General features: G+C 46.1%; 2 protein-coding genes across 2 annotated transcripts in view; both read right to left on the reverse strand.

Annotated features, from left to right (window-relative positions):
- Nucleotides 1-310, reverse strand: part of APRT (adenine phosphoribosyltransferase) — a 3385-nt gene extending 3075 nt beyond the window's left edge. Inside the window, exon 1 of the mRNA XM_009890053.1 lies at nt 294-310. Within this exon, the coding sequence (XP_009888355.1) occupies nt 294-310 (17 nt within the window). The remainder of the gene's footprint in view (nt 1-293) is intronic.
- Nucleotides 311-8547: 8237 nt separating this feature from the next.
- The window catches only part of GALNS (galactosamine (N-acetyl)-6-sulfatase), a 42449-nt gene continuing 26236 nt past the window's right edge, over nt 8548-24760 (reverse strand). The window contains exons 11-13 of the mRNA XM_009890044.1: nt 23092-23213; nt 12061-12178; nt 8548-8634 (exon numbers count right to left, since the gene is read on the reverse strand). Coding sequence (XP_009888346.1) covers nt 8548-8634; nt 12061-12178; nt 23092-23213 — 327 coding nt within the window. The remainder of the gene's footprint in view (nt 8635-12060; nt 12179-23091; nt 23214-24760) is intronic.

Consider the following 24760-nt stretch of genomic DNA (forward strand, 5'->3'; position numbering starts at 1 on the left):
CACTGAGCATCGGTGTCCCCCCGGTGTATGGAGGTCTGGTACCCCAGGGCACAGAGCATCGGTCCCCCCGCGGTGCGTGGAGGTCTGGTACCCCAGGGCACGGAGCATTGGTCCCCCCAGTGCGTGGAGCCCTGGCTCCCCGGTGTATGGTACTCTAGCACCCTCATGCACGGAGCACCGACACCCCCCCTCCAGTCCCCCCCAGTGCACAGAGCCCCAGTCCCCCTGTGCACGGAGCTCTAGGACACCAGGACACAGAGACCGGATCCCCTCGGTGCATGGAGGTCTGGTACCCCAGGGCACGGAGCATCGGTCCGCAGGCGCACAGAGCTCTGGCACCTTGGGGCACAGACCCCCAGCACCCCCCTGCTGCATGGAGCTCTGGTACCCCAACACACAGAACGCTGGTCCCCCCAGTGCATGGAGACCTGCTACCCCGGCGCATGGAGCTCTGGTACCCTGGTGCACAGAGCTCCGATGCCCGCCATGCATAGAGCCCGGCTACCCCGGAGCATGGAGCTCTGGCATCCTGCTGCACAGGTATCCCCTGTGCCCAGCGCCCCACTACCCCAAAACAGGGAGCCCCAGTACCTCGATACACACTGCCCTGGCAGCTGCAGTGCAAGGTGCTCTGTAACCTGGTGCAGAGAGCCTGGCCACCCCCGCTGCATGGAGCCCCAGCCACCCCTCTGAAGAGTGCTTTGGTACCTGCAGCATGTAGAGCTGTATTTCCTCGGCGCACGGAAGCCCTGAGACCCTGCCTTGCCCCAGCCAGCTTTGGAAAGGGGTCTCATGCCCAGAGATTACACTGCTACCCCCTAAACTATTTCCTGCTTTTTCTGTCACCCATCACCTCTTGTGAACCCCTGGAATTGCATTTTGTGTTTGTTAAATCCGTTGGTTTGGATTACACTCGTGGGGGATGATAACACAGCCAGCCTGAGCGCCCTCGGTCCTGGACTAACAGCTCAGCAGCTACTGGTGTCACTTAGTCGTACGGCAGGTCAGGGCACTCTCACACAGCTCCTATCTCCCATCGCCTGATGGGCGAATAGCCGTTTGCCCACGCAAAAAACCATTGCGGGCAGGAGACGTACCGCTGAATGAGTACAGATCTCCCCTTACATTAGCAAAGATGACTTGGACCTGGTCCAAAGGCATCTGGGTACAACCCGCTGCAGAAAACGAAGGCAGCTCTAGCCATGCAAACACCCCCAGCCGAGCTCAGTGCTTGCTGCCGATAGCTTCGACGGGGACAGCTCAGCTCCACACCCTCCGGACAACCGTTAGGGCCTGTCTTGGAGGCATGTGACAGCGTGCCAGCAGGTATTTTGCAGTGATTAGATGTGGACCTCGTGGACTGGGTGCGCAGGGCTGCAGCAGCCCAGCAATGAACGCAGAGCTGCTTCCTCCTACTCTTGCTGGACCAACAGCGACTCGTCACTCCCAGCAGCATCGTGGGTCCTTCCAGCTATGAGAAGTGGCTGCCACACAGGAGGAGCAGCTGACAGGAGGGGAAGCTGGTCTCCTCTCCAACTTAGCCGTGATGGGCTCATAGGTACAGCACAGGTCACGAGACACCCGCTCCTGCCTGCATCCCAGCAGCCGACACGTCCTGCGGCGTTGCACAGTTCCCAGTGCTTGCTGCAAACCCTCGGGAATCATTTGCCGCACACTGAATCCGCCACTGCTCTATTTCTTCCTAATTCATCTACAGATAGCAAAAGACACCTGTTTAATGGATGCGTGCCTGAGGTGCAAACAGAGACAAGCTGATGGCCAGCGCAAAGGTTGCTCCCTTTCTTGTTAAGCTTTCTATTGCCAGAGACAGCCTGCACAGGAGGTCAGTGTGCCTGCTTTCACAACCATTCCCTTAAAGACTAAGATCTTCCCTGAAGTCAGATTATCTCTTTGGCACGCGAAAAATCCTCTCTAGCAGCTGTTCCAGTGAAGCAAACACGACGAAGCACATAGTCTTCCACTGGAACAGCGGCTTCGCTCCTTCAGATGAGCTGGAAGGGTTTCTCCTGTAACCTAACCAACCATGATAATGGACAATGAGCTATTCCAGCAACTCCTCTTCTTCCTGGCGGATGGAAGTCATGGAATTTATCTGCCTACCCATGGAAATAAGCAGGAGCTGGGAAAGGGCTCTTCTGCAGCCTGCCTGCAGTGCAAACACCAGGCACCCCTGCCTTCTGCCTCTTACTCATGGACAATCTGTAAGCTGGGGTCTTCACCACACTTTTCTTGTTTGCGAGCCTCCTACACAATCACCACCGTTACCAGCAGAAGACACTACCACATTTTTCCTGAGGCTAAGTCAGGTTCCCAGGCCCCTCATGCCAACCAACCCCAGCCAAACCAGCAGCCCTCACCAGGACGAGCTGCCGAGGGCTCCCTTCGGTCCCTTTGCATCCAGCAGCTGAGTAAAGAAGCAGCTGGGAGTGATATCTCCTCCTCTGATGCAGGATCAGGCCTCTCAGACACCATCAGTTCCGCCAGGGAGAGCACAAAGGTTACACCAAATCAGACTTCGAATGATTCAGCTGCCAGAAATTATGCCACATGCCAGCTCGGGTTTAAAAAACATTTCTCAGATCTCTGTCAGAACTTCACCTCGTTAATCCTCCATTTCAAAGGATATGAATTGCAACGGCCAGTACAGACTGGTTTTTAACATCCAAAGAAAATTAGTTTCCCTGCAATTGTTCAACCTTTCAAACAACAGTGCCGACTCCCACTGCAATTTCCATCTGAAAAGAACTTTCCTAGGACTAATTTCCAAATGTGATGTCACAGGACATTCGGCTCTGGAATATCAGAGGAGGTGTCCTGACATCCGCTTGCAGCTCGCAGAGGTTTAAGGCTGTTCTGTGTCTGGTGGAGGAACCACCACCTTGGATCTGTTCCGCCCCCCCGAGGGTACTGTAGCAGGGGGACACTGGCTTTGCCTCTCTTTTGTACACAGAGGTAATCAGTGATTTAAAAGTGCTTTGAGATCCTGATACAAGAGATGTTATTAACCTGTGGACGTAAAACCTGGGGGTATAAAAGCTTGTGAGCTGACTCTAATCAGCTTAACCAGGCAATTAGAAGAGCTGTGCTGAGTATGGAAGTTTCTGTTCCGTTAAGCATTTTAAAACTTCAGTGTGAAGTGGAACAAAATGCTCAAAATTTCAACATACCCCACAAGGGGAAATGAGAACTAAAATTTCCTTTCAAATCCACTGGAACGTTTCATTTCAATTTCAGCTTTAGAAACGCATGCACTTTAAACCCATTTTTTTTTTAAATATCTTATTTCAACAGCAGAAAAATGCAGTTCTCCAGCCAGCTCCCCGGGCTTGGGAGCGAAGCGTCCATACTGCATAATGGGCGAGCTTTGTTCCCCCTAAAAGAGGTGAAGGCATCATGAACCATCTCAGCCCTTCCACAGCATCCGTGTTCACACAGAGCCAAACCCAGCACCTCCTGCCCGCTGCAGCAGGTTGGATCAGGCCCTTGCAGAAGACATAAAACTCCTCTCTCTCCTCTGGCCAGCCTGGCCGAGCCGGGAGGGGATTTTGAGTCCTATCCAGGACTAATGGATTTGGCACGCATTCCTCACTGCTGGCGAACGGGCCGACGGGCTTTTCGGCCCCTATCCCTTTCAGATGGGAATCGTGCTACCAACCTACATATGGCCCAGAAGGGTATTAAGTGACTCCAGGATGGACAAAGGCATAGAGAGCTGCCAGACTGGCGCTCTTGAGAAGTTGGATGGCAGAGGTTTTTTTTTTTCTCTCCTAGGAGACCACAGGCTTTTGGCTAGGGATCCACCTTTATTTAGGATTTATATAATCCAAACTAGACTTCGAGCGACAACAAAACTATAAACGGTGGAAGGGGATATAAAGAAAACAGGCAAATGGAGTCTTTTCTTGGTGTTTAAAATAGCCAGTTTCCACAGGAAAAAAAAAGAACCAAAAATGAGATTTCCGTTCTTCCCTTAAAACTGTTCTTAAAAACTAACAGTTTAATTCAAGAGGCACCGCCGTGTCGCTTTCTGATAACATATGAAAAACTCACACCAAATACTATCAGAAAACAAAAGCAAAAGTCTATTTCCAAGTACTATAACTGTTAAGAGAAACGGAAAACAAGCCACTCTAACTGCAAAACAGTTATTTGGATACTGAACAAGCACTCAAGAGTAACTCTTGGAGAGTAAAACGGCATGTAGTTTGTAAAGTTTCCCAGTGCTGAGGACAACAGCAAGATCCCTGGGGAGAGATTTCTCATCTAGCTGTGCTGAGGAGGCTGCTGGCAACTCTGCAGACAATAAACTGCCTCCCAGCACTGCTTTCCCCTCCAAAGCCCCGATTCAAACCATTCTCACCTTCAAAGGTCTTTCTTCAGCTGCTGAAATTATTTCACATGGTGACTGCAAAGATGTCCTCACTGGAAAAAACAGTGTTCTCCAATCTTTGGGAGATCCTTATCTCGTCTGCTTCGCATTATGCGAAACCAGGAGGCTTTTGGAAGCTGTCCACCACGTTCGGGAAAAGCTCGATTCGGCAGGTACCGAGAACCGCCAGCTTCCACGCGGCAGCGAGCGTCCCAAGTTCAACAGCCTCCTTCTCGGCAATATTAGTTCCAGTTCCTTTAGTAAAAGCCCACTGTCATCCTCAGCACTTGCCTGAAAACTCAGTCCCCAGACACCATGTAACGTTTTATTAGCGAATACGCGGGTATCGCTCGCTCTCGCTCTGAACTTGCCCATTTTCACTTTCAATACTGTGTTTCTCGGCTTCCCATTTAAAATGCAGAGGCATGTTATCTTTCATCACCGCACTCAATACAGTTTGCAGGGCATTAACCTTGGCTCTAAGTGTTCGGAATTGATCTTCTGCTTTCCAATTCCAGTGTTCAGATCCCCAAAATTGTTGGTCCACAGAGACTAATTTGCCACCGAAATAATCCATTTGTCGCTGCAGGATTTTAAATCAAGACTCCGTTTTTGCAGCCATAGACTGTAAATGCAGTAGGACTTTTTCCACGATTATTAGTTACATCAATTTCAGAAGCTTCTCTGCATGGAGGGCTGGATGATAACACAGCCTCAGGGGCAGAGCAGGGAGACTCGAGAGGCTCAGCTAATTGGAAATTAAAGGCAAGAAGGAAATTCCTTGGACTCTTTGCCCAAGCAGATATTAAGCTTTTAGCATTTAGCAGACATATTTAAATATAAAGAAAGGAACATCACATAGAAGCAGTCTTAGACAGATATCATCTTTCCTTTAGCTCTTACGTCTCGCAGCTTGAAAAAGGAAGCCATCAACAAACCGGCTTCCCTGCTGCAGGTCCCCGACTGGCCGGTAAACCCCCCCCAGACCCACTTCTCTGTCAACCGCTATTGCACACGCAACCGCAGGCGGGTCCCGCAGGCAGCTGCTGCAAAGCCAACACCTGCCCCAGTACGGGCAATTCGCAGAACTGCGCAACTATCACACGCACCAACTTCAGATCAGAGGCTGAGGATAATTATTAAGGGCAGACATGGTAATACACGCTGGCTGCTTTGTGATCCAAAGCGTGTATCGGCGGTTTTGAGCTGCCCCACGCTAACGCTGCAGGCTGGCAGCGCTCGGCCCCGCGGCTGTGCTGGTAGACGCAGCCTCAGGCCACGTACGCCCCTGGGCCCCACACCAGCCTCTGAATTGTACTTGGGCAGTCGCGTGGGCTGGGAAATTGATCCACGTTAAAAATAATACAGGAAAAACAAAACAAGCTATTTTTAATCCAAGTCAGTCCCATGATCTGGCAGGCGCATCTGTGAGACTGTCCCCAAAGCAAGGTGTTATTCAGTTGTTTTACAGGTGTGCATAGACAAATCATATAGTGCATTTCTGATAAATTAGTTTATTTTTCTTCATTAGTTCTTCATCTCACAACTTTAAAACCTGTACATCTTTGGGAAAGGCATTGATTTAAAATTCTTCCTAGCCAGCCAGCTGTAAAACTACTATTCTTAATTAGATTTAAAGCAGTAGCTTCTTCACATTAAGCTTTGATCTTTTACAATAAATGGACACGAAGAAGATAATAAACAGACATCAAGTCAATTCACTAATAGCAGCCAGCTTTCTAGTGCAAAGTTTCCATCCAGTATCTATGCACCGACAGATCATTTCAACGCGGAATGAAGACTTTGTGTGCTGGGTAACCAGACAAACACCGCGTGTGCTGAGAACAGGACAGCTCGTCCAAGCAAGTTCCACAGACAGGTGAAAAGCAGTACCTTCTAAACTGCAAGCTGTGAAAGAGTAAAGAACGAAGTGGCAGCCAGGGGACACGGGGTAGCAGGCATGCAGTATGCTCACGATGTGCGTACTGCGAATGCTAAGAACCGAGAAACACGTCTGGGCTAGTGCTCAGACGATGAGCTGCGATGTGATCTCTTAATAAGCGGGACGCAGAAAGACAAAGCGCTGTTACAGTTCGCAGCAGACATGTTCATAACCATTTGAGGGCTGACAGCGATTTTCAGGGAGTTGCAGTGACAGACTCCCTCCTCTGGTGGTATCTTTATCTGCTGATAATCGTGGACTGCAGGGCTCCGAACAATTCTGGGTGACAGAAGCACTAAAGGAGAGGCGGACCAGACCCAGAAAATGGGAGGTTACTGGTTTTGTTTGGTCTCCTGTGCTGACAAACGCACATGACCGCTGCAAGTCCTCCTACCAGTCCTTCTCATATAGCATCACTAAAGAACAGGCTGATTAGAATTTCTCAAGACTTGAACTATCCACGCTATGTGATATCCACAAGGAGAAATGTTATAGATGAACTGGAAACGCCTTGATATACTGGAAGAACAATTAGAAACATCAAAAGGCATCTAAGACATTTGGACTATAAACAAACGCCATTTGCGGATGTGCAAACAGTGAGTTTCAGAGGCTCTGCCAGCCGATGAAATGTTGGCTGCGATTTCTGATAGGAGGAATAGTAAGAGCCGACTCAAGTGCTGTTCTTATTACAATCTTATAGGATTATCCAGCTTCATGAGATATACAGTAGGAATTACTGTGGAGGGGATTACAGGTAGCACAAACCACGGGAATGAGGAGAATGAGAGCATTTGGGATTACAGGGAGGGTATGAACAAGCAGTTGAGAAGCCCATTGTAGGCAGAAGCACAGCAGTTACAACAGAAGCAGAGCTCTCAACCCATCTCAAGCCAGCCCCAGGCTTTCCTTGGGAAGGAAGTAGGGCTGTTTACAGGTACAGAGCACCTCGATTTTTCCCAAGACAGCATAACACCATGCGGAGAGGGCATGTGCACTGTATAAAACACTGCAAGGGTGGAACTCGATGATCTTCAAGGTCCTTTCCAACCTAAACCACTCTAAGTAGAGCTGTCGGTGGCGCAAAGAGCACGTTTGGGGTTGCTTCTAGCTCGGTTTTGTTCGAGACACATTTATTAGCAATGGGGAAGGGTGTGAAACAGTCTCAAAAGCAGATGAGAAATCTGCAATGTGAAATTGTGCGAAGGATCGGCATTTAGCGTGAACTCTGTTTAGAGAAGTGCTACACCCAGGCTGTGGAAAGTTTGCACAAGGAGAATTCCTCAGAGAGCGTACACTGGAAACAGGGTCAAGAGTTAACATCTGATGTAAACGGGCATTTCTGAGCCTGCGGTTGGCTGGGCCCAGATCATGAGACTAAACGCGTGACTTAAACCATATTTGGACCCAGATTTTTGGAAATTAAGAAAACCCCTTAAATGAACAACTGACTTCCAGCGCCCTAAGAATATCCTGCATGCCATCAATAAGGCGATACTTACACGAACACCGTCTTCAAATTTCTTTATACCATTACCTGGGGAATGTCTGCAGCTACGGATGTAAGGAAGGCAAGGGTGTCCTCCTCCCTGGAGCCAGCCCCTTAGTTGGGAAAAGGAGGGAGCACTTGTGTGCACCCAGTGATGCACAGCAGCGGTCTGGGCCATACAGCTGCACCCAGTACTCACAAGTTGAGGAAGAAAGGAAAAACAAGTTGGTGTCCAAAGAGTTCACAATGGAAATCAAATGTTAAAACAACAAGTCACAGACGAACAAAACAAGGGCAGTTTGGGCAGGGTTTTCTGGCGGCCATAAGTTTCCTGAACAGTCCCCCATGGCTGCTGTTGGGGCATCCGAATGAGCAGTGATTTGAGAGAGCAGGTTGGGGTGAAGGAGCAAGAGGAATGGTCCATCCATGGCATTTCTGAGGTGATGGCAGAGTTGTGGCTGTCCAGAGAGCTTTTGCAGTTGAAACAGTCTTCACTGAAAAGTTACCATTTACGGAAACAACTAAAAGAACAGAAGAGTACAGGCTAAACCCTGAGCACTAGCAATATAAACACTGGCCCTTTTGGAAGAGCAAATGATGATATCATACGTACATCACACCCTTCCTGTGTAAACAGGAGTGCCAACATGAGAAGACATGCACTGTAAACTCTATGTCCGGCTGGTTATAGCTTTTCTGTGTAGCTCTTGAGGGCCGCAGAGAAGATCAATGAGGCCAAAAGCACTTCTTAGGATCAGACTTGGGTGGTTTCAGGCACTTCCCTAGCTTCTCACAGCCTGGAGGAGACCAATTCTGTTAAAAACAAACAAAAAATTTACAGAAAGATGATTCATACCAAGTATCTGCTAATCCCTAACCAAAACTAATGCCTTTTTGATCCTCACAAAGACGCTCTTATGTCCTGCTTGAAAAACGAAACTACTCTTGCAGCTGATGCTCCTGGGCTCATCGACCTCCCAACTCCAAACACTACTCAAGAAAAGCTTTAGGAAAGACTACAAATCCTTCTGCAGCAGATGATTCCCTCTTCTGGAATACAGTGGTCTCTCCTGTACAAATGCAGTCTGCTGGGACTCTGATGACACTCCTCTCTTTCCTGCAGTTGTATGGAGCAATCAAACCATGAGGTTTTGGTGAAACCCTCAGTTTTCCTGGGATCCAGAAAACAGTTATCATTCTTAGCACTAACATATCCACACACTTTCTTGAGGAAATACGCAAAAAGCAACAGAAGGCCAAGGGTGTGAGAGAGATAAGAATGCTGCTATTTTAATGAGTATTTTGATGGATGAATTCATGAACAGATGGACTAGGAGGCATTTATGAGACAACTACTCCAGTGCATGCAGACCAAAATTATTCGCCTCCCTTGTTTCCATGTTTCTCGAACTACCTTTCTCCACCATGTGTACAACAGAGAAAAGACATCAGCAAGGAAACCCACTGCAAACCTCAGCTTCCAAAGGGATTAATGGAGGAACTAATACAGACAAAAACTTTTTCAATTTCGTGGGGTTTTGTCACTTAGTATTTGGGACTGCGGTAATGTGAATGGCAGGTTACAATTCCCATTCTGCCTTCAGAAATCTTTTGTGTTCATTCTCTGTCCCTCCCTCTCTCAAGGTCTACCCATCCATGGAAGATTCCTGCTTTCACCTATTAAAGGTCAGTTCAGCTCTGACCTATTGCCTTTCATTTTACTTATTTTTATCCTTCAAGTCAATTTATGTTTTCTTGGAATTAAATTCCTATAGAATAAAAGAAAAGCTTAACCCCAGAAAAAATGCCAGAGCAGGTTTCTATTCCATACAGCTGACAACAGATGGCAGTGAGACACCAGCTATCTCTGCAGAAGGAGCAGACCACAGAGGGGAGCTTTGGCGGAAGGCACCTCACTGCACGAAGGGCTCCAGACGGTTTAAGAACAATTAATGCTGTTTTCTAAATCCGTCCCTCAATTTTAAAATGCACAACCACTGCTGGAAATTTCAGATGCTTGACCACTCTGCAGAGGTAACAGAGATCCAAAGAAACAAATGTTTGTTCTTTAAAAAACAAAACCAAAACCCCCAAATTTTATCTGCTTCAATCTTGCAGTCCAAGTCAGCCTTCATGGGTCCTTGCTGTAAGGTCTGAGAGCCCTGAGGGACACCATGTGGACTGCAAGTCAAACAGGCAGTCAAGCCAGCACGGTTCCACTGCATGGAGCAATTTCTCCTGCAGTTCCACAGGAGGAAAACACAGCAGAACTGGCTCCACAGGAGCTTCATCTACACTGCTGGTGGGATACACCACAGATGGGCCAGTAAACACTTCCCCGGCTCAGGAGGGCTGATGCTGCTACGCTTACATCATAGAATCGTTTTGGTTGGAAAAAACCTTTAAGATCATCAAGCCCAACATCAATCCCAAGACTGCAGTAGCTACAAAACGATCCATCTGCTTTGCTCACGGATAAGTAAAGACAATTCTTCTCCTCTGTCCCAGAAAGGATATTAAATGCCCATATTAAATAAATGGTGGCAGAATTTAGAAGACAGCATTGGACTGTGATATTTATCTCCCAGCATCATCCAAAGATAGATTTTGGGCCCAATCAACTCCAGCAATAATTTCACTCTGAAAAGATTTGGTTATCTTCACCTCTGGTCTCAAAAGGCAATAATTTAGTGCCTGTTTATTTTGGTTTTGTGACCATGTAACTAGCTGTTAGAAGTTTACATAGACTAGAAAACTCACAATGTAAAAAAGTTCCCTGCCGGGATTGGAATATTTCTCCTGGGATTAGAATACCACTCAGCGCACCAAGGAGGGCTTTCTGCCCCAGACTGCCTGATTGGTCTGGTTTGATGTTGGCCGAGCATCGGAGCGGTCATTAGCTGCCTCTGCTTATAGACTAGGCAGGCATAACTGGCCTGGGCCAAGCCCTGAACATTGCCATAGCCAAAGCAGACGTGGCAGCCTGTGGTTTGCAAAACTTCTACCCAACTGAGCTAGAACAAGGCATGCTTGGGAAGAAGACTGACTTTCAATAGCCCCAAGGAGAGGGCTGGGGTACAGGATGAAGTACAGGACATCCAGTTCAGCACTTTTTCCATTATGCAACACAGAGACACCAGGTGTTGACAAGCAGGGACACCAGATGTTTTCACAGCACCTAAACACACTGCACCAGGGTAGCTGCAGAACAGGGGAGTATGCCTACACTTTATGAACCAGTTTTGAAGTTGGAATTAGCACAGAAGAAATGCCTTTTCAGTGAAGGTCTCTGGCAGCAACCAGGCACTGGGGAGAATGCCTGAACCCAAAAGGTCCCAGAGGAGCACAGAACAGTGTTTATTAAGGGAAAAGTTGAATAAGGAAAGAAAACAACACAGAAACAATGGTCCTTCAAATGTTTTTCCTACTTAACATCCAAAAATACAAAGATGTGACAAAGCTAAAAAAGATCTTTGCCTTCTTACTAAGGAGACACAGCTCCATATTTTGTACTTTTCTGTCTGTCTGGAGATAGACCCTAAACAGCAGGTACTGACTGTTTGTTTCAGATTACTTCAGCATCAAAAAGATTTTGCCTGTTACTATTTTGTGCCAGTCTACAGGCACATCCCCTTAGACTACACAAACTCTTGCCATCTGACTACCTTACCTCCTTCAAACTATCCAGTTTCTTTCCCAGGTTCTCAACAAACCAAGTGGCATTTGACAGGGAAGCCAAACTGTAACTTTCCGACATGGAATTTGAATCAGGAAACAGAATTGAAAATGTTCGTCATGTTTCACCATAAAGACTTTGGCAAAGTCAGGCATGGGAGGAATTGGAGGAGACCGAGCAAGACCCAAGATCACTGAAAAAGAGCCACTGTTCCAGTCCCACCACTCAAAACACAGAGGAGTTTTGAGATTTGTAGAAGAGGATTAGAAAGGAGAAGAAGGATCTACACCTGTAGATACTGCCGTATCTCTAAGGAAGGAAGCCACGGAGTTTATCACAGCACGTTGGGAGACATAACCCCACTCACTTTGTAAGAGCCTTCCTATGCCACTGTATTCCACAGGTAACAAACACCCCCCCATGGAACAATCAGACAGCCCTTCAAACGGGTGAGCGTGGAACTCGTCTCCATCCCTTCCCAGCATTAGATGACATTTTTAAGCCTTTGCAAAATATATGTTCAGTTAAGAATTCTCAAAAGTATTTATGCTTTAACCACTCACCATGACAGCCTTGTCGCACACATTAAGCTGTGGCTCCCCTGGCACCATGGTCACTTTGTGCTGCTGGACAACGACAGATATTTGCTCCATAGCCCTTTGGTATTCATCGCTGGCAAAACTGGAACGTGAAAAAAATACAGATGTTATTAGTGGGGCTTCATACACAGCATCATTACAGCATCCACATCACTAAGCTAGGTCAGAAGACTTTTCCTGGGCCATAGCAAAAGAGAAGAGTATGTAAACATGCAGTTGACACTAATTGCCCACAGGTCCATAGGGGAATAAACATCTGGGCTGACAGAGTCCAGCCTGGCTGGGCCTGGAGGCCACGGGTCTGAGATGCTCTGCTTAGGGCAGCAAGGACAGCAGATGGCCTGCCCTCCCCAGCAAAGAAGTATATGGCTCCTGGCGGATCATCTCTCAGCATGGGGCTTCCGCTTTGAAAACTGCTAGTCCCAGTGGCTCCAAATGTGTCGCTTTGTAGTCAGGCAGATACGCTGCAAGGTCATGTTGATTCCCAAGGGGGATCTTGTTGGCAAAGGTGCCACGTACAAAGAAGGGTGCTTCTGGGGTTGTCCTCAAGCTGTGCCTTAAACTAGTACCAAGGGAGACGTCCTAGACACAGGACAAACACCTTGCCAGACATGTTATAGACAAACAAGTTTGCTGAGGCGATCCTTCCAATGTGTCACCCAGGAGGTCACCCAACTCTCTGTGTGTTCATCCTCCACTCTTTCATGTGCTTTTCTGTAACACGTGCATCACGCAGAGGCGTTTATAGTGGGGAAACAAAGGTAATGTCAATACTTTGTTTTTCAAGAGTGTTCTCAAGCTAAGGGTTTCAAATACAACCGTTGGCTAGTAACACTTCACAATCACCAAGTAAGATGAACTAATATTATGCAAACAGGAAGATGGAGGAGAAGAAGAATAGAAGCGACTTGTCCAAGACAAGAATACCTCCTCCATTTCACAACATCCACCCCGGGGTTCTGCCCCATCTACATTCTTCCATTACAGCTTTATTATTCCAAGCTGGGACCCATCTGTCATGCTCCAAGTGCTCATACAGGGTTATAAATTACCAGATTTTTATCCATCTGATTACTCCAGTAGGTACTTGTTTAAGTCGTTCAGGGTGTATTTCACTAATACTTCAAGTATTTCTAAAATGGAGGATTACTACCCAATGATCTCATTTTGTCCATCACATTAAGAGTCACTTAAAAAACAGAGAGCGGCAAATTGCTTCTGAAGATAAAAGAAACAATGCAGTTTGGTCCTGACCTCAGGCTCCCTTTGCTTACAGTCCAAGCTGGCCACCAGCCCCACACTCCAGCTAATTTCCTTCTTTGAAAAACAATCACATTTCGAAGCCCAGTAATGTGCCAACAGTTTCCAGTAAACCCTATAAATATCACATCTCGGCAACCATCCAGAGAGAAGCCGATTGTGGGGATGGGCCTGAGCTTTGCTGATAGAGAACCGGAAGGGAATTTGAAATGACAAGCTCCAGCAAACTAATCGGTTGCTCTCACACCCAGCTAGCTGTATCCTGGCGGAGAGGCTATCACTAGGACCTGCTGCGTGATCTGTTTGGACCACCCTGAAATTCAGACTATTCTTGTAAAGCTCCCAAATTTGCTTGCACCTCTCCCCACACATCCCACCGTAGCTCTCACAGCAGTCAGCTGTGAGCACTGCCCCAAAGACTTTGCCAAAAACTGTGGGACAGGCAGAAGTTTGGGAGCTGCTAAAGACCATCTCTGACTCACACCCTGATGAGGACACTCAAGGCAGCAATCACTTGGCTCAGCCAGTGCTGCATCCCAGTGGCACAATGGCATTTCAGCTTGGTGAGATTTTATCTGGAAGCTCTCTGGTCGCATTTCAAGCGGCAAAGGATTGCCAGTCTGGCAGCATGCTTGAAAAAAAAAAAAAAATTAAAACAGATTTTTAAAAGAGGCAGAGAGGGTTTAAAGCTAACCTGTGTTGACACGCAGAGGACAGCGAGCACAGGAGAGCCTGCTCGTGGAGAGAAAAGGCTTCACAGATAAACACACCGAGGAAGTCTGCCTAGAACTGCAGGCGAGTACCAGGGATGCACACAGCACGTTGTGAGCTGGAGACTGGATGAAACAGGGGAGCCAGAAACATTTTAAATCCTATGTACTCTAGTGATGGAAGTGGAGATGAAATGCAGTTTAGCGAGACACGTGTATTTCAGCGGTTTAGATTTCTAATGCACCTATTGTGCCAGGATTTGAAAGCCCTTCCAAACTCGAGCTAATCACACTTTATTAAGATCCTCATATTGAGGATTAATATGAATTAATACATATTTTAATCAATTGTTAAAGTGTAACAGATACTTTAGATATCAAATCACTTAATGCCTCCTACTGCTGCTCTTGTAACTAATGTGTTTATTTCTGTCCCATACTTGTGTCATCTCTCCAGCATTCAAGATCTTCTTTTGGAAGTGGACCCATACGATAAAATGTTGCTGCTAACTAATTAAGCTCCACAGCATCTTTGCAAATATTTAAGTGCTAAAGAGATAGCCCAATTTCATCCATCGAAACGGCTTTTCATACATAGGATTCCAAATTAGCTATAATCTGGACAAACCAGTGGAAAACACAGCTGTGGTCTGGATGAAAGATAAACAATACGTTGTCATGACTGCTGCTTTTTGCTCCAAATATGCCAGTCCGGTTGCAGTGAAAAAAAAATCTTTTTGCTATAATCTTAACTACTGCATTTATCCATGGCATTGTTGCTCATTAGCAGCCTAAAACATATGAATGCCGCAGCGTAACAAAGTAGGCTCGAGTCACTCAAATCATTGTCTCGCTTTAATTCCCATGTTCAGGACACTCCTGGCGTTTTCAGCTAGCTCAGCAGTGACAGGAAATGTTGGCCTAACCTCAGCTCCTGGTGTTTTTGAACTGCTCTCCCCTGCAGCTTCTACACTTTTAGATTATTTCAGCATTTAGCATAGGCTGAATGACTCCCCCAAAGCATGCTAGAAACGGCTTGGCGCATATAAAAGACTCGCACTTCTCACATAAGCACAAAGCTGGCTAAAGCTAAAGAACATGTATAGATTATGCTCCGAGTCAAACCGCTAACCTATAAACCTTGTCTCAGTAGGGCTTAACATACTCTTAAGCTGGCTAAACCTGTTGACACTAGCTTAAAACATATCCGATTGCAGCTGTCTTCCTTGTGTTGAAGTACACGACAGCGACAGACCCGAGGGCTGTAAGGTGTCATTCAATACTTGAAGATCATCACAGATCGTCTTCAGATTCCTCAGTTAAACACACGAACTATCTTCTTCATCCAGACCTGTATCAAGCCTCCATGGATAGCAGGGGACTGCAGTGCCGGCAGGATGGCACCAGCCCTGCGGCTGGCATTGACGTGAAACTGGAGTCACGCAGAGGCAAAGCTGTGCCAGTTTGGGGGGTTGGTTTTCCTGTCTTGGCCCCATGGAGATCCCCGTTCCTCGCTCTGATGAGCTCAGGTGTTGCTCAGACAGACCTGTTTAGCTGCACAATGCGTGCCAAGATCCAATACCCATGCAGCAATTTCTAAAGCATTTACTGACTGCATACACAGGGTTAAAACTGTCTCCAGCCCTATGCAAGAAGGGCATTTTGAGACAAAATCCGCAAGAGAAGAGTGCCTTTAATCTGTATGTAAGACGGGGATAATTACTTCATGGTAATCAGTCTGAGTTGTTAATGGAGCTGGGAACATCTCTTACTCTTACACGGAGTCCCATCATTTCCCTGAATGCGTGTGCAGGACTGTGCTGCAAGGGCAGGGTTTGCTACATTCTTTGTTCCAAAAAAAAAAAAAAGACGATATTATCTATACAGGTGTTTGGGCATTGTTGTCTGCATGAAGATCCAGACCTCGCTGCCTCCAGGGCATGCTGCATTTTGCATTCTAGTTCAACAATCCTGCAGAAGGAGAGCTGGGAATAGCACTGGAAGAATGAGAGGGTGAGCAGGTGGTGTTGTGAGGAGTTTGCTAAAAGAGATCCCCCAGCGTACATGAAATTATTCCACGCTCAGAATGAGAGAACGGAGTGGACAAAGTCCAGGGTCATTACACTAATTGACACTTTACCTCCGGGAAGTCTCTGGAGATCCAATCAGGGCTGGATTGCGAGCGCAGGGTCCCAGGCACAGGTGTGGCCTGTGGTTCCTTCATTTAGTGTAATTGTGCCTTGGCAATCTGTTCCCGTCTCCTCCCTCGCCAAACACAACTCCACTGTAACCTGCTCTGCTATTAACCCCACCATGCCCTACACTGAAATTCAGGTTTGGAAGAAGGAAGGTTTGTCTCACACGCTGCTTTTGGTGTTAGAGCTCCGGTTTCATCCTGCAGCCGTCAGTCTTTCACCTCCAGGTTCGCCAGCATCCTGAGCTGTACGGAGGGGGAGAAAGCGATTCTCTACCATCATAAATACACCCTCAAATAGATCAGAACCGGAGCAAATAAAAGAGCATTTTCAGCATTTTTAAAAATCTAGATCTCGATGGTTTATAGCTCGTCCTGATGATTCATGTATGGGCACAGCGCAGTATGTCTATCCTGGGAGTGACAGGACCATGTTATTATTGAGAGGAATGTAACAAAATGGGTATTATATATAGTGCGCTTCATAGAAACCTGACAGTGGACTCTTAATAGATGCTTTCAGATTTACAGCATGCTTTACCAGACGCACATGAAGTTATGGGAAGAGCATAAAACTTGGCTAATGAAGGAAGTATATTTTACTTCCTTCTCCATTGGAATTATTTTAATTAAAAACATTATTTTTAATTGTTAAATACGCCCAGATTCAGGTAATTTGATTTTATCTGTTATCAGTGCTGTGAGGCTGCTCAGCAATGTAGTATCCAAGTCTTGATCTTGTCCTGTTATTCAGTCTTCCTCAGTTCCTCTCTGCTATTATCAAGTTCATTTGCAATTTAAAGTCTGCGCAATACATGAGGCAGACAACAGGTTTGGGGCTCTGCTGCTGCAACATGGCAACTTGCAATTACTGGAAAGGTCCACACAGCCGAAGGAAAACAAAAAAGGAATCAAATGGAAGAATGCTGGGCTGCTGCCACCCCAATTCACCTCTCTGGTCCAGCAGATGCAAATACCCGATGCGGGGCACGTGGCCAGTTAGACACATGAGTACTTGGAGTACTGATGATGCCTCTCACCTGTGTGGATTCTCTAATGGTGTCCACAGCCTTCCTTACAGCAAGGAGATGTCATCGTGCTGATCCTCTACCTGGTGACCTATTTTCATAGAAGTTGTAACTCCCCGGCTTCCAGAATCCGGCCTTTCTGCTGGATTTCGTTGGGAGTGACCACAGCATGGAAATGGCAGAGGGGATAAAGGAAGAGTGACTACGTAAAGCCTTAGTCTCTGCTTGAACAGGCGCCAACAAATAATGACTATCCATCTGATCCTCCTGCTAGTTGCTCCAGTGGTATTTCTGAATTGTAATTTAAGCAACACATCCTTCAGGCTGCTCTCTGAGGCTGTAGCACTGCCTGGACCTGTCCCTGAATATGTCCGTTTCAAACTGCATTTTGCATTTACAAAACTGGTTCATATGGCTTTTTACTTCCAATATTCCTTTTTCTACAGTATGACTCTAGTCTAGACAGTTACTCCTCAAAACACCTGCAGGCTGCGGGTCTGCCACGATTAAGCAGAAGTTGATCAGATGGGGTGCCACAATGCAAAGCACTGATCCTGGTCTGGGGAAAGAGCAGCTATCGATTGAGACTAGTTTCCATCCATTCTTAGTCCCCAGGCTAATGACTGTCCTCCACAGATGTACTTTTCTTCATCCTTCTTCCCTCCAAGAGCTGGCTGCCTACCGGCTGTCACGCCTGACTTGCACACTTCTGACAGCCTTTCTGTGTCCAGCCCCTGCATGGGGGCTCGGGATGTTTTTTACTGGCATCGCTGAGGCTCTTTATCTATAGCTTTCCACCGTTTCCACAGTTTTAGTGTTCCTCAATGCCACCTCTCCTGTGGCAGCAGCTAATTCGTCCCTGCAATGCAGCTGGTACCATTTCCTTCTTTTTCAAGAAGATGAGGAGTCAGCATCTCCCCTGGGCAAGATTCTGGCTCTTTGTTATACACATTTTTTTTCCTCATTTTGCACCTTCTCTCTTTTCCCCACAGAGAGGCTTCTGCCCTGATGAGTAAGGTGAGACTGGCAACTTTTCTATCAGATCCTTTCCCCTTTAGCTTCCCTTCAGGAGCTTCTTACCTTCTTTTCTGGCTTCGTAACCAGTGCAATTACCTCTCTGATGGTTTTCCGGATTTTCCATCTGCTCAAAATAGGCACTTGTGAGCTCTCTTGTTAATTAATGTGTTCGAAAATCATTATGTTCATCAACCAAGCCTTATCACTTCCATTTTATCCATAATAGTAAAATCTATTGCCCTAAGTAAAACACAGGTATTTTGACGTTCAGAATTTAGTAAACTCAGTTTTGAACAGAGGCTAATCGCTCAAAGCAGAAGTCGCTGCTAACCTGGAGTATCAACAAGGCGCGAGCACGCTGTACTTACTTATTAAAGCTTTGCACCTCTGGCTCAAACTGACAGAATTTCAGAGATTTCTGTTATAAATTCTTTTTGCAGCTTTAGAGTCTGACTCAAAACAGTCTTTCTACTTCAGTCTGCATTAGGTATTTTGTTAACTGTATTTTAAGCTGTGCCAGCTTTTGCTATATATTATTACTTGTGTTCTTCCTGACTGGCAACGAAGTATTTTAGTGAAGGCGTGTATAAACAGTAATGTGTGACTTGCGTAATAAAACTGACAATGGGTTGTGAAGATGTTATCAACAGATAATTTCACTGAATCTGTCACATATGGTCTGAATGGAGAAACAAGTTCCCTATGTGGTACTTAGCGGGCATACAATACCCCAAACATAACAGGATTTAGTAAAGAAAAAGACCTATATCAGATCTTTTCGTTCTACAGTCTCATAAATTTGATAACAAGGGCAACCCACTGTTCGAGTGTCTTTATACGAAGCAAAACCCCCTAGTGATTGCATCTAGGGAGGAAAAAATACTGCGTAGACTCAGAGAAGTGCTTCTGCTTTGTGTGCTGCCTAACGCACAATCTTAATTTATATTTTAAAGTTGAGAGCTATAAAAAAAAAAAAAAAATCTCTCTTCTATCCCACAGCCTACACAGACCCAGTCAAGCTCTTGGATGACCAAAGATACAAACGGTTCATTTCTCACTACACAAGGACCAGATAATGAGGTAACTCTTACTTATTCAAATACAGTTACATTACCATTTTTGGCAACCAAAAGAAAGATTATTTACCAGTAACCACACTTCTTTGAAATATATCGCCCATATATATACCCTGGTATTGCAGGTGTTCTTATTACAAGCACCTCTCCAGATGCCAATTTTGCCTCGTCAGTACCTGCAGGCATGTTCATGCCCTACCTCATTCTGCAGCCATATAAATATCAAGCTTCTCCTATGGTGCCAACCTTCTCTCAATGCTGGGATCCCAGAGTCCTGCAGTTCTCAGGAGAGTCCTCCTCTTTCCAGGAGAGAGGGAGATAAGAGCTTGGTAGTGAATGTATCCGATGCTAACGTTAAGCATGTCAGTCCTGAAGGTCAACTACAGGACAGGGATCTTGCTCCATCTTGTCTGTTGATGCGGTGATGTAAATATGCCATCACCTGGGCAAGCTCAGGCAGCATGAGAACTCATAACATGTATTTGGCACTGCTATGAATCCCAGCTAACAAAACGCAAAGTCTGTGAGGCAATTGGATTGCCAGGCTGAAGTTCCAGTCCAGTCTGAGAAACATCAGTAATTACCTTTCAAGGCGAAGGGGTAAACACAACTGTGTCCCTTGGCAGAGGCTGTGGTGCAGGAGAGGGTCCAGCCAAAACCAGAGGGGCGACAGCAGGAAGAAGCAGTCACAGCCCTGTTGGGAGGGTCTGTTCCTAAGAGTCAGACATGCGGAGGGATGCATGCACAGCCTTACATGAAGGGGAACGTGCAGGGTGCCATATGGCTCAGAACTGCCAGAGGTGTCCTCAACATGACGACAGGACCTGCCTGTAATTGCCTGACCAGTTTTTCCACTGCATGAAAAGTGCTCCTGTGGGAGGTAAGCTTTTGCTGATATTGTTTGCAGGCAGGCTCCAGGAAATCCAGTGAACTGCGTCAGGAAGAGGAAGGACTTGTCCTGTTTCACCATGAAACCCAGAGAACTGAAAACTTTACGTGCTGTCCCTAGATCTTGAAGGACTTGCATCTTCAGTGACCCCTTTAGCAGCCAGTTCTCCAACGAAGACTGAAAAGGCTAATCCCCACGTTACGAGATCAACTCAAATCATAGCCCTGAGAAAAGTCTCAGTGTCATGCAGTACCATGTGTGCACGGCGTCCTGACCCAAAGACATTTCAGATGAGACTGCCTGAGCATAAGCACCCTGCAAGTCAAGAGTGTCGCTGCAGTTGACTGAGCTGACTGACTTCTAGGATGCGTTGGCTCCGAGATCCCCTAGGATCCTAGAAGGAGTCCAAATATATAAGCAGGAAATCTCTCTGCAGGTGTGTGTGATGCCTGGACTTCACACACAGCAATGAAACCTCTTACCGGTGGTTTTGCGAGTGACTCCACTCCAAACTAATGCAAATCAAGAGATACGACAGATTATTTTAGGGAGAAGAAAAAGCTGGACTAAAATACGGAATAAATGAAATAAAAAATGAGCAAAAGCAGGCAGAGAGAACAGGGCATCGGTGTGCCATGCTGCTCCTTCACAGCAGCAGAAAAAAAATTATAAAATCCAGTACAGATTTAACAAAGCAAAGTGGTAAAAGTAAATTACATAAAAGAGGGAAAGATATGAATAAATTAGGGGTGCAACGCAAATTTTTCCAAATGCTTTGGCAACATAACGATGCACCAGAGGAGCCAAGCTGGTGAAAGAGTGATATGATACACCCTGTTCCTCCAGGGCTGCAGGAGGATGAACAGCGAAGCATGGCCAACATGGATTGTGAACACACACACAAACCTCAGGCTGGAACACAAGCGATACGAGCACACCCAGCATGTACGGACAGACAGATGCACGCTTAGAGGAGAATGCTGGATTCCCTTCTGAGAAACATTAGTGTCGGGACTCCCAACAGGCTGTCTGCCAAGGGGGATAATTAAGCTAAATAAAAATACACAACAGTAACAGCTCCGCAAATGAGTATAATTTAATTACCACATTCGATATAGGAGACCCACTTCCCATGAGTTTTCCATTGTGACCAGAGAGGAGACAATAGCAACAGAACGTGCTGCAGAAAGGAAGATTCATTTACTGAAAAGAGGCTTTCTATTAGGGTCTGCATATTAAACAACATCACGGCTTTCCATAATCATGTCATAATCTTGCCATAAAATTCAATCAAAGCAACAGCTTGTCAGTGTCCAAAAATCAATGGAACCATATGAGAAACGATTGCAGATGTAACGCTGGGATTTATTTCAATGCTAAATCCATGGTGGTGGTAAGGAACATCTAAATAACAGGGAAGCAGGTGTCCTGCAAACACCTCTTAGGGAAGAGCTCTTCTCCCTCAAATTCAGAGGAAACACAAACAGTAGGCACACTACAGTTCGCTTAATACTACCCATTTGTTTGATTTTTGGGAAGAGAGGTCATTTCTATCCACTCAACTTCCTAAGATAAAATATCTGTTAAACTGAACTAGTCTCATCTGGAATCCCAACCCAGTAGCGTAGTTTCACTAAGCTGAATTTAAAATACAGAAGCTGCAGATTTGCTTTATTCATTAGTGCTGAAATGCAATAGAAAGCGAGAGCGAACATGCTGGGCTTGTGAAGAGCTTTATACACTGTGTAATGCACCTCTAGGGTGCTCGTCTGTTAAGTGAGAGAGAAGTGAAAATATTTTTCCTCCCCTTCTCTTTCTAGTGAAAACACTTACTGGACAGCACAGGCTCAGTTCTTTTGAAAGTCATGGAGTGAGTGTATCCACTCAATTATTTAAAACAGTTGAGTAATTGCAGTCCTGTCAGCTCAGAAAACATCTCTCTGTTAAAACTGCTGCACAAAACCATTTCTGCGCAGACGGTCACAGTAGAACTAGTTTTCTCTTTATTTATTTCCCCATTCTCTGAGTCGGAGCCACTGGTGAGGGTTGAGGCTGCATGCCCTCTTTTGCAGCCAGTTTTGCCGCGGGGTAAAACTCAATCAGTAGAAGGAAGGAGAGAGGGAGGTTGGGACATCCTGGGAGCTTTTTTGGAGGTGGCAGGTTTATATGTGGGCTGTGCTGGCTGATGACTACATAAATCCTTACAGAAATCTCTCAGGGCATGTTGTGTGCCGTAGATAAATATTACAATAGTAGGCTTTAGGAAAATGGATTCAGAGAGCCAGGAGAGTCCAAGGATGAAACAGGATTGGGCAGAAAGTCCTCTTGCTAGAGACCCTCTGGAGAAGCTCCTTTAGCAGGGGCTAGGACATTGGAAGGTTACCGTGTTTGCCTTCCACAGATTCCAATGCACAGAGGAAAAACACCACAGAGTACGCAAAGATCACTAGATGTTTCTTCCCTAGCCCCAAAACATACACAGAATCACAGCTCTCATGCACACGCTAACCAGCACCACTGCTTTATTCCGTGGCTGTCCTGCACTCAGTCCTGTCATGTCCAAAAGTGTGTTTTGCCTCCTCCGTCGGAGCGATAGGACACAGAACAAGAATGACCAGACTGAGCCATGGACATGCACATCCATTTAACATGATCATTTGAAAATGAAGGTTTGTTCCTTCCTTTTTACTACTCTCACCAGTAACGGCTTTCTGGGACAGTTTTCAAGCAGACTGCAAGAAACAACTACCAAGGCAAATGAATTACATAAAGCACACACTGACAGTGCTGCGAGTTTTCACATCTTCCTTAACCGGCTCACCTTAACGGGTACTTCTCTCCAGGGTCCCTCCCCAGGTGGAAAAGCAGCGGCAGGGTAGTGTGCTCCTCCTGTGTATGTGTTGTCACTCCAGAGACATTCTGCCCAGGACAGAAATCAATGCCCTGCAGTGAAGAGGAGAGAAGTCATCAAGGGTGAAGCAGGGGAGGGAGAAAAATTTTAGATGACGCCACTTTCTCAGCACCTTTTTCCAATATACCCACAAAATGCAGAATTATTTTAAACCAAGAGTCCACTTCAGTCTGCAAAACAGATTCTGATCTGATGAGGTAAAATAAGGTGACAATGTTGGCATTGCACTGACATAAAAGCCGAACCAGGCCTTAACATTCTTGCCTTATAAAAAAGTAATCTCTATAAAATATTCATTAAAATGAAATGGCAAAACAAAAGACAAAGAGGTGAAACCATTTAATCATAAAAACTTTGCACCTGGAGAGTATCTTCTCTCTTGGTTTCTATGGCTTCGAAATACAGAGAAGACTGGATCACTTGGCAGTTCTGATCAAAAAGCAACAGTCCCAGAGGAAACACCGAGCCAAACCAAGCAACATCACCCTGAGAGGCAACGGGCACCTGCTAGCCTCCCTGAAAACTCAGCTTGCCAGCACCTGACACCAGACCTGAAGGATCTGTTTCACTGAAGAATGAAGCAAATCTAGTTAATTTTAAAGAAATGGGTACATTTGATGATCTGATTCGTAGCGTCTCACCTGAGGCACTCACCTGGGAATGAAAGTGGGGCTGAAAGATCTGTATTAAGCCTGGAGACATTCCTGTCACTAACATTGAAGTCTACGGGGTCGGAAGTTGGGATTTTCCCAGTAGCGGCACTGGATATGAAGGGCACAAGTAGCGGCACTCTCCCTTTGCTAGCAGCAATGGGTTAAAGTGTTCGGTGGCCACCAAGGGACAGAGCCTGCTCGCAAGCCCAGAGCGACGAGCTCCCTGCGTCTGCCCTTGCACACCTTGCCAGGATGCATCTCCCAAAGCCCAGCCAGTTATTAGCCAGGTGTCGAGGTTTCTAATCACCTAGAGCCTGGCCTGCAGTCTTGAGGGCTAACAGAACCCATTTAGGCCCTGGGAACAGCAAAAAACGCAAAGCACTAATTTCACCGAACAGCAAATAAAGCAGGGGGCCCCATAGACCAGCAAGAACTAGCACCAAATGGACTTGTTAAAGCTCGGGTTTACAATTCCAGCTAACACGCTGCGCTCCTTACAATACCTCAAAATGCCCCGAGACACAGACAGAGACATGGAGAGAAGGTAAATGGGAATATTTCAATGGAGGTGGTAAAGCAGCTGTAGCATTTGCTTATAAAACAAACAAACTGAAAAGGCTCTCTACAGATGTGGGTAGGATTTGATTGGCAAACAATTTTCTAAAAATATCCAGTGTTTTTAATGGACAGCTGGTCAGTGGAGCAGTTAATATTCTGCTTTTCAATAAAGCAAGAAGTTTAGAAGCCCATGAAATCCCATTTATCTGCACAGAGGTATAGATTCCTGAATCACTGACTGGAAAAATAAGAGAGTTGCTTGATAGGTTGTAGTGGCCTACCAATAATGGACTTTAAATGGATACAAAAATGATTGACCTTTCCACCTTGTGATGCCACAGGCCTCTGAAACACACAGTGAAAAATAG

The sequence above is a fragment of the Charadrius vociferus genome, unplaced genomic scaffold (assembly GCF_000708025.1).
Source record: "Charadrius vociferus isolate BGI_N301 unplaced genomic scaffold, ASM70802v2 scaffold1028, whole genome shotgun sequence".
Taxonomy (NCBI): Eukaryota; Metazoa; Chordata; class Aves; order Charadriiformes; family Charadriidae; genus Charadrius; species Charadrius vociferus.